Source organism: Desmodus rotundus, chromosome 10, assembly GCF_022682495.2.
Source record: "Desmodus rotundus isolate HL8 chromosome 10, HLdesRot8A.1, whole genome shotgun sequence".
Classification (NCBI taxonomy): domain Eukaryota; kingdom Metazoa; phylum Chordata; class Mammalia; order Chiroptera; family Phyllostomidae; genus Desmodus; species Desmodus rotundus.
Window position 1 is genome coordinate 71,540,283 of NC_071396.1, and position 12,724 is coordinate 71,553,006.

At 40.5% G+C, this 12,724-nt stretch overlaps 1 protein-coding gene across 2 annotated transcripts in view; it reads left to right on the forward strand.

Annotated features, from left to right (window-relative positions):
* Window positions 1-5,771: 5,771 nt before the first annotated feature.
* Window positions 5,772-12,724, forward strand: part of MYOM1 (myomesin 1) — a 131,161-nt gene continuing 124,208 nt past the window's right edge. Inside the window, exons 1-2 of one of the 2 annotated variants that reach the window (XM_024580417.4) lie at window positions 5,772-5,973; window positions 9,998-10,325. In XM_024580417.4, the coding sequence (XP_024436185.2) occupies window positions 10,024-10,325 (302 nt within the window). In that variant the 5' untranslated portion in view covers window positions 5,772-5,973; window positions 9,998-10,023. The remainder of the gene's footprint in view (window positions 5,974-9,997; window positions 10,326-12,724) is intronic. The other variant, XM_045187957.2, reaches the window with a different exon arrangement.

Genomic DNA, 12,724 nt, shown 5'->3' on the forward strand with positions numbered 1-12,724 from the left:
TTTGTAATAAATATAAATAAAAGCTTAATATCCAGAATATTTTAAAAATTTAATAAAAAGTGTTTTATTTTGGCTTGATAGCAAAGAACACAGATACAGTCCATTTAGCACAAGAAAAAGGATACATATTTTAAGAATATACATGCTTGTATATTCCTTTCAGATACTGGAAATGTTTTAAAACTGGATTTGGGTTATGATTGCATAGCCTGTATAAATTTACTAAAACTCAGTGAACTTTACTCTTAAAATGGATGAATTTTATGGTATGTAAATTATACTTCAAAAGAACTGTTGGAAAGAAATTAAAAATAAATTAAAACTAGGGATTCAGATCAGTTGCTCTTTAGTTTGGTTCTCACTTTAAAAAAAAGAAAGAAACTATTGGTTTTGTAAAAATGACACATGTTCATTGCTGGGAGCTAATTCTTTGAGTCTGCCATGTTCGTGCACATCTGGCAAACAAGGCTCTGGCTCCCCTTTGTTCCAGACGATCTTTTCAGGGATCTTTGAACACAGAGAATGTGTCTCCCTACAGGGTAAAAGGCAGGCATGTTTACCCTCCAGTATAATAAAGAGATTGTCTGCCTTTAAAGCAAAGGGAAGGCAGGCTTAATGCTCGTTATGAAATATGCAGTTTCTCTGAGCTCAAAGTTCCTCTTTTGTAATGCAACCCAGTATATGCGCAGGTGTCGCCTGGTCCTCTTCACGTTGCCCTGTGGGAACTGCGGGTTAGCAAACCAGGGAAGAATATGCTGATGTTGTTGCTGTGAGTAATGATATCCTTTGACTCTGACCCAGAAGTCTCACGTTGTGTCAACATGCACGCAACTGTAGCAGGTCAACTTGTTAGCTTGCCAGTAGTATAAAATCTCTGACCCTTCTTAGTTTTGTGTCTGTGGGTATATGTGGATGGTAAAATTGACATAACAAAATTTGCCATTTCAACCATTTTTAAAAGTACAGTTTAGTGGTATTAAGTACTTTCATTGTTGTGCGACCATTACCACTACCCATCTCCAGAAGTTTTTCATCATCCCATATTAAAACTCTACCCAATGAATCCTAACTCCCCATTCCCTCTGCCCAAGTGTCCGGTTACGCTATCTACTTTCTGTCTCCATAAATTTTACTACCCTAGGTAACTCATATAAGTGGAATCATATACTATTTGTCCTTTTGTGACTCACTTACTTCACTTACCATGATGTCCTCAAGGATCATCCATGTTGTAGCATGTGTCAGGATTTCATTTCTTTTTAAGGCCAAATAATATTCCATTGTATACCTTCATTGTTCTTGACACTAATTATACACAAATAACTAAATAGGAAGAAGGTTTGAATGAGCCAGGTGAAGTTTCTTGTGATGGGCAGGGAGTTGAGGGGAGGAGTGAGAGATACTGACAAAGAATACAAATTAACTCTATTTCTGCAGCCACAAGTACAGCATTCTACAGTAAACCAAGGCCACTGTGGAATTACGCCTGTGCTTTCTGGTGGCCTGGAACCTAGTCTGGAGCAAGAGCGTGGGCAGCAGGGATCTGAGCAGGACTTGGGGTCCTATTCCACCAGCATCTCTGCCAGTGCTGCACATCACATGGCAGTCCTTTCCTAGGACCAGGCTGTGAGCCCCAGCAGTTATCCTCAGTCCCTTGCCTGGGTAAGAGCACACGTGGGCCCCTTGTAGCCTTATAGGTCCTGATGCAAGACAGGCAAAAATCTAATTATAGATCTATATCTAATTCATCTAGTGTAGATGTAGTTCATTTCATAACTAGAAGAAATTGGCTTTTGGTAAGCATCCTAGACCCCACTCCTCTAGACCTTTCCCATAATTACCTTTCTCCACTGCCTCCCTCCCCACTGTTCTACTCATAACACATCTGAGACGATGGTCACAAAAAGACTTAAAGAACCACTAATGTGCTGAAACATCTTTCTGGATTCTTTTCTGTTTAATGGGGATCAAAGTCATAAACTGACACTGCCAAGAGAAAGCATTTTGGATGTGAGCTAGCAGGTAGAAGCAGACTTTTTGGAACAAGGAAGGTTTATTTTATCCTGTTGCAAATTGCTCCACATAGGATGTTCTTAATCAACTTATGAGCCAGAGATGAAAAAAATAGTCACGTTTTGGGTTGGTAGCACAGTTATTAGAACTAGAATGCACCTTAGAAACCATCTATTTCAGAGATTTCCAGTCAACATGGTGGCATAGGTAAACACACCTCACTTCCTTGCACAACCACATCAAAATTACAATTACACTATAGAACAACAATACTTAACACCATCAGAAATCAAGTTGAGTGGAAGTCTGACAACTATGGAATTAAAGAAACCACATCCAACCAGATTGGTAGGAGAGGCAGAGACACAGAATGGGCTGGTCCCACATCCAAGTGTAGTGGATAAAAACTTGGAAGGGATATCTCAGGAGCATGGAGTCCCAGCCCCACACCAGGCCAACCCCCAGCCAAGGGTTCCAATGCCAGGAAGATAAGTCCCCATAATTTCTGGCTGCAAAACCAGCAGGGATAGAGTTGGTGGAAGAAAGTGCTGGACTCCCAAGAAGTTCCTCTTAAAGCACCCATACATGGACTCACTCAGACTCACTCCCTCTGAACTAGCATGAAAAACACCAATGGCATGTGGGAGGAACTGAAGTGTCTCACATCAAGGCAAGAGCTGGGGGCCAGCTTTCTCCCAGACAGAAAGGCAGGCAGAGGCCACTGTTCCTCTTCTGAACAATTTACAGGGAAATGACAGCAGAGTGGATGAAGCCAGGAATCATATCAATCATTTGGGACATAAGGAAGAAAAAAACAACCAATCAGAACAACAAGATGAAGAAAGAATCCAAAAAAAATGAAAATAGTGGAAGGAGCCTCTGGAACAACTTTTGCATCATAAGGGTGCCAGAGGGAGAAGAGAAAGAGCAAGAAATTGGATATCTGTTTGAAAAAATAATGAAAGAAAACGTCCCTAATTTGGTGAAGGAAATAGACATGCAGGTCCAGGAAGCACAGAGAGCCCCAAACAAGATGGACTCAAAGAGGCCCACACCAAGACACATCATAATTAAAATGCCAAAGGTTAAAGAGAGAGCCTTAAAAGCAGCAAGAGAAAAGCATTTAGTTATCTACAGGGAAGTTCCCATAAGACTTTCAGCTGATTTCTCAAAAGAAACATTCCAGGCTAGAAGAGATTGGCAAGAAACATTCAAAGTCATGAAAAACAGGGACCTACGGCCAAGATTAGTCTACCTAGCAAAGTTATCATACAGAATTAAAGGGCAGATAAAGAGCTTCCCAGACAAGAAACAACTAAAGGAATTCATCATCACCAAACCATTATTACATGAAATGTTAAAGGGACTTACTTAAGAAAAGGTTGCCAGATGGGAGGTGGGTATGGGTTAGTGGGTGAAGAGGTGAGGGGATTAAGAAGTACAAATTGGTAGTCACAGAATAGCCATGGGACTGTAAAGTATAGCAGAAGGAATGAAGTAGCCAAAGAACATACATGCATAACCCATGGACATGGACAATGGTGTGGGGATTGCCTGAGGGAGTTGTGGGGCTGGGTGGAAGGGCGGCAAAGGGCGGGGGGTGGAGGGGGGGATTGGGACAAGTGTAATAGCATAATCAATAAAATATAATTTAAAAGTAAAAATAAAAGTTTTCTGGAAACTTTGAAATCAAGAGTTGATTATCATTTCATTAAATTTGCAGAATAATTACACATTTATAGGGCATTATGATTAAATCAGAGTAATCAACAAAATGATTATAGATTTATAAGGAATTATAATTAAACCACAATAATTCATTTATATGAGCCCAACTAAATTTTTAAAATTTTAGTTTTATCATGTAGTACACCACAGTATATAGTTTATTATATGGGTAGTTACATTTTGGATAAATATTTTGTCAGAAAAGCCTGCATCCAGACGATGCTATAGCAGAAAGGTCATTTAGGTCTTGCTTATACTTCTTTTGTCAATTTTGCATATTTGTTTGAAATAAACTCTTTGGCTTTACGTGGGATCCCGAGTATAAATAAGTAAATTATATATATATTTTAGTTTTTCCACAAGTGTGTGTGGACTTCTCTCATTTCCTAACAGGGGTCAAAGTTCAGTAAATATGTTAATGTATTGATATTTGTAGCCTTACGTCTTACACCTGGGGTACATTGTAACCCAGTACATCTTTATTTAATAAACAGTAGTATGTTTCACAGGAATATAACTAAAACTCTTCTTTGGTAATACTTCTTCCTTCTAATGGATATTGTTGGCACATGGCTCCTTCTCTATCTATCTGTCTGTCTACAATATATATCTATGCATCTATACACACATATACACACCCACAACTAAATGATTGAAAGCCAGTATAACATGTTATATAGAAGAGTAGGCTCTGTGTAGAATAGACATAGGCTTGAATCTTCTGTCACATTCTATAATAGCTGTGTGACTTTAAGGATATTAATCTCTCTAAATCTCAATTTCACGTCCCATAAAAAGTTTTTATGTGCGTGATGATCAAATAGATACTGCAAAACAGCATTAATGCCTAGCATATAGCAACTGGTCATTAAATTTTAGCTAGTATTATGATGATTTATATTTCTTATTTTTGTTTATTTTTCCTTTTTTGCTTTGAGAAGATTTGTAGCAATTTGTCATGTTCTCTAGAAAAAGAGCTCACTGGGAACTGTTCCAATGGCTGAGGGGCAAAATTCGGCAGCCCCACTGTCATTGTGTTTTGGATGTCTAGAGAACAAATGAGTACTTGGGGGACAAAAAGCTTGGAAAATTTTCCTGTGGATTCCAGAAAGATAAAATGTCCATATACACACTCACAAGAGGTGTATTTACATAAAGAAATGCCAGATTGAATTTAATCAGAACTAAGTAGAATACATTCTTTCATATATGTTGGGTAGCTCACAAGCTGGCCATCAGTTATAAGTGGAGGCCTATATTGCACTTAAAAAACTGTTTCAAAATATCTAGTTTATTATAAACAAAGTATCACTGCATGGAAGACACAGCAATGCATGACAAAAAGTTCATAAGCTTTGGAATTCAAATATCTCTGAATGTACAAGTATTGCATTTATGTCATTTACTGGCTATGTGCTTTTTTGGCAAATGGTTTGGCTGCTTGAAACCTCCGTTTCCTCAGCTAGAATGACTCTACTTTGCCTTCAGGAAAAATAAAACGTTTTTCTTCTCACAGGCTTTACTTAATGAATAGGGAATCAGATATTCAAACATGAAGCCGTGACTTTGTAAATTTTCTTGAAATGGAAAAAACCATGGCTGTATCATCAAGCCACAATTGCTTCCATGTGTAACCCACTTCCTGCTTGTTTTGCCTGTAGTCAGCCTCAAGCTCTTTTTTCACCTCGTGTCTTTTAAATGTACTCTACATGTGTTATGAACAGCATACCCAGAAACATGTCTTGGCATTAAAATTCCATGAAGTCCATGTTGGGAATCAGATTACTACTCTTATTTTTAGCTCTCAACACAAACCACTCTTTCTGTTGCACTTTTAAATATCCAGCGATAGAGTGATATTGAAAATAGCTCTTCTAGCCAAATATAAATCCTACGTTTGGTTTAATCAGGCCAGACCCATTGATTGGCATTAATATAATTACATTACTGAGGCAGCTACCAGCCAGTGCCTCTCTTTTCCTCTCAGTTTAGGACCACTCTCCTCATTTGCTGCTATATTTATCTGACTTCTTTGCCATAAAAGGCTGGCTGTGTGGCTCTGACATTCTACTGCCTGACCACATGCATTATTTTTGAACTGGCCCCAGGGTCCTGTCTTTAGCCCTGCCTCTTAACTTTTTCTTGGATTTAACCTACGTGGGTGTTTTATCTTTCATCCTGCTCCACAGCCACATCGGAACATTTCCACCATCATCACTCTTTTGGAAACTGGTAAGTGTGACATGGAGGCAGAAGAATGCATCTGATATTTTATGTGCTTAACAGCACTATGGCGTGTGTGGTTTCTTTCTATCTTCTGAGCTCAGCAGTTTTCTCAAAGAGATGCCAGAACAGCAGAGAAATAGGAAAGTGGAGCCTCTGGGAAGGAAGACAAGAGCAACAGAGTGCCAGTTTTTGCTGGCACAGCTATTCTCCCAGCTCACTGTATTCTTTTTAAATTAAGCCACCATTCCTGGAACTATAAGGAAATAATAACTGTCTCAGATGGAACTGGAAGTGTGAGTTAGGTACTCTTTCCAAGTGATAATTCAGTGGTTTGGTTGAAATCTGGAATGGAAGAGGTGACAGGAATTCATGTGCTTTCAATCCTCTGTATGCTTACAATAGCCCCTGATTACAAATTAGACCAAAAGGAGGTAAATTAACTCTGAAGTCACTAGTGTCTAATTCGGTGACTTTGCTCTGACAATGCCATGCGGGTAGATGGAGGATGCGTTATGATATTTCTAACCTGAAAATGGTTAGGCAGCATTTCAGAGCAGCAGAGATCCCCACACAGTGATCCTGAAGCTCACACTTTCTGTGAATAATTTTGATCAGCTTTTGGCCTCTAAGGCCTGTACAAAGGCCTCATGTCAGGATTAGTATTTCTTCCTAAGTTCCCAAATTATTTTCCAGCAGAAAATGCAGGTATGAGAGGGAAAGAAGACAACCAACCCATCTTTCCTCCCCACATACTCTAGCTGTCGTACGTTGGGGATAATCCTCACTCACTTTAAGAGGCGGCACTTGTACCTTCGTTCTAGAGGTCAGAGCTGTGACAGTCAGTACTGTTCACTTAAAGCCAAACCTGTTTACTTGTAATTCATCACCTATATACTTAGAATATTACGTATTGTTAAAGTTAAATATATTAGCAGAAAGTAGAAATACAGTAGAGTGGAAAATAGAAATGAGACAAGATGTTTAAAGATTTTATTTTGTGAAAATAATAGCATTTTAAGGCATTTGAGTTGTGAATTTAGCTTATAACATAACACATAGGAAGGTTATTCTTTATTTACTTGAATCTCATTCAAATACCATTTGCCATGTTTCAGTGTAGTATGTATCCTTGCAGAAACTTACCTAATATCTTTATAGCTGCCAAACATAATATACTTTCATATTAATATATTCTAGTCCTTTTGTTTTATCAAAATTTATCTAGTAATTATTCATTACACATGATAATTCTGTGTGTTTTAGAACATAAAACAGCACTCTATTTAGGGGTTGAAGCAAAGTTGCTTGCTAGTGGTTATTTTTTTCCTCTTGAGAACTGTGATGTAGACTGACATCTTCCGTGAACCCTAAGATAAATATTTCTGGAGTGAAGTTTGCTGGACTTTCTTCTCTAGGGAATACATGCTGACTTTTAAAGTAGTTTAAATAAAAAGGTAGCTGTAAACTTGACAAATATATGGCAAATTTAGGATTCACTCCTCATTTAGAACGTAAAAAGATTTAGAAAAAATGACTACTTCACAACAATTTCACTTGTAACATTTAAAAATAACATTTCAGAACATGCACCAAAGCATTAAAAATTGAAGTAGGGGCTCCATAAAACTATTCTTCCTCCAGGGTTGTCAGGGTGGCTGATGGGCTTCTGTCAGTGGATACATTATTCAGGAAAGCTAATGCAATGTGAAGTCTCTCCTCCCTATGCTAAGCAAACAAATCCTTGACTTACAGGAGAACTGTTAGCTCAAGTTCACAATACAAATGATACACTGATTACTGACTTTCTTCTTTATGTTAGAGAATTAGAAACATTCATATTCTTTTTATTTAAAGATTTTATTTATTTATTTTTAGAGGGGAAGGGAGGGTGAGAGAGAGGGAGAGAAACATCAATGTGTGGGTGCCTCTTGCATGCTCCCCCACTGGGGACCTGGCCCACAACTCAGGCATGTGCCCTGCCTGGGAGTCAAACCAGCGACCCTTTGGTTCTCAGGCCGGTGCTTAATCCACCAAGCCACACCAGCCAGGGCAGAAATCTTCATATTCTTAATGGAGCAAATTTTTCTGTTTTGACACTATACCTTTTTGAAGTGTTTGTGCGATTTGATAGAGCTCATTTTATAACATAAGTATACTCCAGAGTTCAGTCTTAGGACTTCCTTTTACATTTACCTTCACTCTAATTTTTTTTTTTTGTGGGGGCAGGGGGGTGGGGGGTGGAGGGTGCAGTTTATCCATAAACTGGTGAGTTCTAATTGTAGGTCTTCATCCTGTACCTTTACCCTTTCCAACAAAATCACATACCCATCTTCCCACTTAACATCTTCACTAGGATGCCTAGCAGGTATCTCAAATGTAAAATGTCTTAAATCAATCTCTTCTTCCATCCCAAACCCCTGTTTCCTTATACTCTTCCCAACTCAGTTAACAGCAACTGCAATCTTGCAATTAAGCAAAATCCTTGGAGTCATTTCTCACTCCTCTCTTTCTATCACACCCTAATGCAGTAATTTCAGCAAATGGTATTGGTTCTACCTTCAAAGCATGTGCAGTCTAATCGTTTCTCATACTGCCACTGCTATCGCTAACATCTCTAGCCTAGACTGTTGCAATGGTCTTTACATTAATTTGTCAGTGCTCCCATAACAAAGTACCATAGTCTGGGTGGCTTCAACAACGGAAATTTACCTTCTCACGATTCTGAGGCTAGAAATCTGAGATCAAGGTGCTGGCAGAGTTGTTGTTGTTTTTTTTTCTGAGGCCTCCCCCGGGCTTGAAGATGGTTATTTTCTTCTGCATCTTCACAAGAAGTACATATCTGCATCCTAATTTCCTCTTTACAGGGACAACTCATATTGGATTAGAACCCACCCTAATGACTTCATTTTAACCTGGTTTCTTTTGTAAGACCCTATCTCCAAATACAGTCACATTCTGAAATACTGGCAGTAGGACTTCAACCTATGAATTTTGGGTAATACAAGTTAGCTCCTAACAGCCCTTTCATTGGTCTCCTGGCTTTCATTCTTTTCTCTCAACGGTCTATTCTTCAGAATCGGCGTGAGTGATTCTCAGCTCAGAAACTTCTGATGGCTTCTCAGCCTTTTCAGGAAATAACACAAAGTCCTTAGAGTTGCCCGTGGGATCGTGCACTGCGTGACCATTGCCTACCACCCCACCCCACAGCATCATCTCCCATCTTCCCCTGCAACTTCATGCCTTCATGCAGCCTCCCTGGCTTAGGAGCTACTCCTAGAGTATAACAAGCACCCCCACACCCCAGTGCATTTGCAATGGTTTATTATCTGGAACACTCTTCTCCCAGATATCCTCATGCTCAAATGTCACTTAACAGTGAAGCTGCTTAAAATTGTTTCCCCTCTCCCTTCACTGCTTTCTTTTTCTCCATAGCATTTAGCACATTCTAATATACCTTATCCTTTACTTATTTTCTCTATTGTATATCTCCTGAAATAGAATGTAAGTTTCTATATAAGGTTATCAGAACTGGGATTGTGTTTGTTTTGTTCATCCCTGTATTTCTTGTGCTGGAATAGTACCGTGCTCATCGTAGGTCTCGGTCGTTATTTATTGAATGAAAACCACGCTGGCTGTACACAGACGCTCCATCATTCCCTGCTCTCCCAGAGGAAGCCTCCGTCAGAACAACATGATGGGAACTGAGAAATACATTTCATGAAAGATCTGAGGAAAAGCACAATAGCTCTGGTAGGGAAACTTTGTAAAGAATATATACATAAGGAAGGGAGCGAAAGGGACGGAAGGAAGGAAGAAAAAGGAAAAAGAAAGCTGCACAAGGACAGGCAGGAAGGGGCACATCTGGGCATGAAGTATGAACTTGATTGAGGAAGCGGTTAAGCTCAATTTCACAGCATTTTTCCTTTACTCTTTCGAAAAGATAAGAGTATTAATTTCACACATTGGTTTAGATGACTTGTTCTGTGGGATTTGTTTCTCCATTCCCTCAAACATTATTGTTTTCTTACAGGCTGTCTGGTTCCCTGAGGGCCCAAGATGTCTCTGCCGTTTTACCAGAAACTGCACCAGCACTATGATCGCAGCTACTACAACAGGGACCTTCGCAGCTCCATGAGCCAGTACCACGAGCAGGAGAAGAAAAGTTCTGCCATCTACACCCACGGCTCCGCGGCCTACAGCAGCCGCTCCTCGGCAGCGCACCGCCAGGAATCCCAGGCCTTCAGCCAGGCGGCGGAGGCCTCCTACCGGCAGCAGGCGTCCCGGGCCACCGAGTCCTCCTTCGCGTCCGCAGTCAGTCGGAAGGCGGCCTCAGCCTACGATTACGGCTACTCGCACGGGTATGTCAAAAGCAGCCTTCCAACCTTAGGGCAGAGACAACCTCAGGGCAGTCTCTGAATACTCCTCCCACATCAGGTTTTCTTTTCTTTTTAAATCTGGTGTTCCTGCATTTAAAACAGAGGTGGACAAGCCATTGTGTTTGGGAGACCCGGGACTTCCGCCGCCTATTTCCCATCATCCCGGCTCTGTTAAGTTTCACAAAGAGCCTCACAGGCTTGCTGCGGAGTCTTGCTTGAGCTTTAGAAACAGACGCGGTTTGCCACAGGGTGCATTCGCAGCAGCGGAGCCAGAACATACCATTTCTACACTCACAACAGATGTCCTGGCTTTCGGGATGTTTTACTTAGATGAGAAGACAGTAGAGAATTTAAAATTCACAGGTCACAGGAGTCTAAATTACAGCAAAGATGTGTTCTGTTTTTTCAGTATCTGGGAGACAATATTAAAGTTCAGGACTGTTATTGAAACAGCAGACATCTTCTTGAGCTGGAGCACTTTATTGAAACAGGCCCTATCTCACTCAGTCAACCAGAGAACACCAGGAACAAACCTGGAGTCCCACGAACTTAGATTTATTAGCCCATTGCAATGAGGAAACAAGGTAGAGGAAAGAGAGAGTAACTATAGGATTCTAGAAAGAGCGGAATTTAGATGCAAGTCTGGTCAGCAATGTGAGCCCAGAGTGCTTTTTTTTTTTTTGGAAACAGTACGCTGAGGCAAGTGTGGGCTGTCCTATTAAGAAAACCCTTGGGTGGAACTCAGCTCCTGGGCTGGAGATCAAGCTGCTTTTCTGTGTCAACAGCTCTTGAGATCTTTCAGGCAAGAGTGCAGTGTCTCATTCTTACTGATAAAATTTCAAACAGCAACCTGACTCATAGACTTTTGTACTAGAGAAGTAAGTGCCTCAGTGAGTCTGTAGTCACTCAGAAGGAGGAGGAGGATAGGATGAGGATAGATAGATAGAGGATAGAGAGAAAGAAGGAGGATACCATGCCACTCTATGGCAGCGGTGTCCCGGGGAGAAACGTTTCCTGTGATTTTGAAGTTGGCTTCTTTGTCTGTTGTTCCAGCCTGCTGAGCAGGTACTTACTTTCTAGGTCCAAGTTAACTTTCATTGTTGTCAATACTCAAATGTTTCACGAGGATTCGGTGTGTAATTTTATTATAAATCTATCTATAGTCCTCAGAAAGAATTGCTGAATTTCAACACATAAAAATTTCTGGCTATGTGGTAAATAAACCACCTGTTTCCTCGAATTCTCTCCAAAGCATTTGACATAGGTCACATTTTTTTGTTATAAACATAATAAAATTTTATGTCTTACAAAATTTGAGCCCACAAAATAGCTATTAAAACATCTGGAAAAGGCGTTTATTTCTTTTTTTCTTTTTCTTTTTTTTTTAATTTATCTTTTATTGTTATTCAATTACAGTTGTATGCCTTTTCTCCCCTTACCTCCCCCCACCCCAGCTGAACCCACCTCCCTCTCCCACCCCCACCATCCCCTCCGATTTTGTCCATGTGTCCTTTATAATAGCTCCTGCAATCCCCTCTTCCCACTGTCCCCATCCCACTCCCCCCTGGCCACTGCTAGACTGTTCCCCCCCTCAATGTCTCTGGTTGTATTTTGCTTGCTCTTTTCCTTTGTTGATTATGTTCCAGTTAAAGGTGAGATCATATGGTATCTGTCCCTCACCGCCTGGCTTATTTCACTTAGCATAATGCTCTCCAGTTTCATCCATGCTGTTGCAAAGGGTATAAGCTCCTTCTTTCTCTCTGCTGCGTAGAATTCCATTGTGTAAATATACCATAGTTTTTGGATCCACTCGTTTGCTGATGGGCACTTAGGTTGCTTCCAGTACTTCGCTATTGTAAATTGTGCTGCTATGAACATTGGGGTGCATAGGTTCTTTTGGATTGGCGTTTCAGGGTTCTTAGGGTATAATCCCAGCAGTGGAATTGCTGGGTCAAAGGGGAGTTCCATTTTTAGTTTTCTGCGGAAATTCCATACTGTTTTCCACAGTGGCCTCACCAGTCTGCATTCCCACCAACAGTGCACTAGGGTTCCCTTTTCTCCACATCCTCTCCAAGGCATTTATTTCTGGGAATTGAAAAGGTTATTGAGGAAATAACACAGTGGTTTGTATGAACAGAAGTGAGGAAGGTGTCTGAAGGCAGATTCCTGATTTCCTATGGGAGTAAGTAGCACCTGACCTACGGCTGACCTTGTATGGGCACTGCCAGTGACCTCCTGGGAGCCTCTGCGGTGTTCGGTAATAGAGCCAGAGTCCGATGGGGGTTACCTGGAATGCATGACGTCAACATTCTGAGATTCCATTTAAGATGGAACAGGATCATTTTGCAGTCTCACTGTCATGAGTCATTTTCTGCCACTGG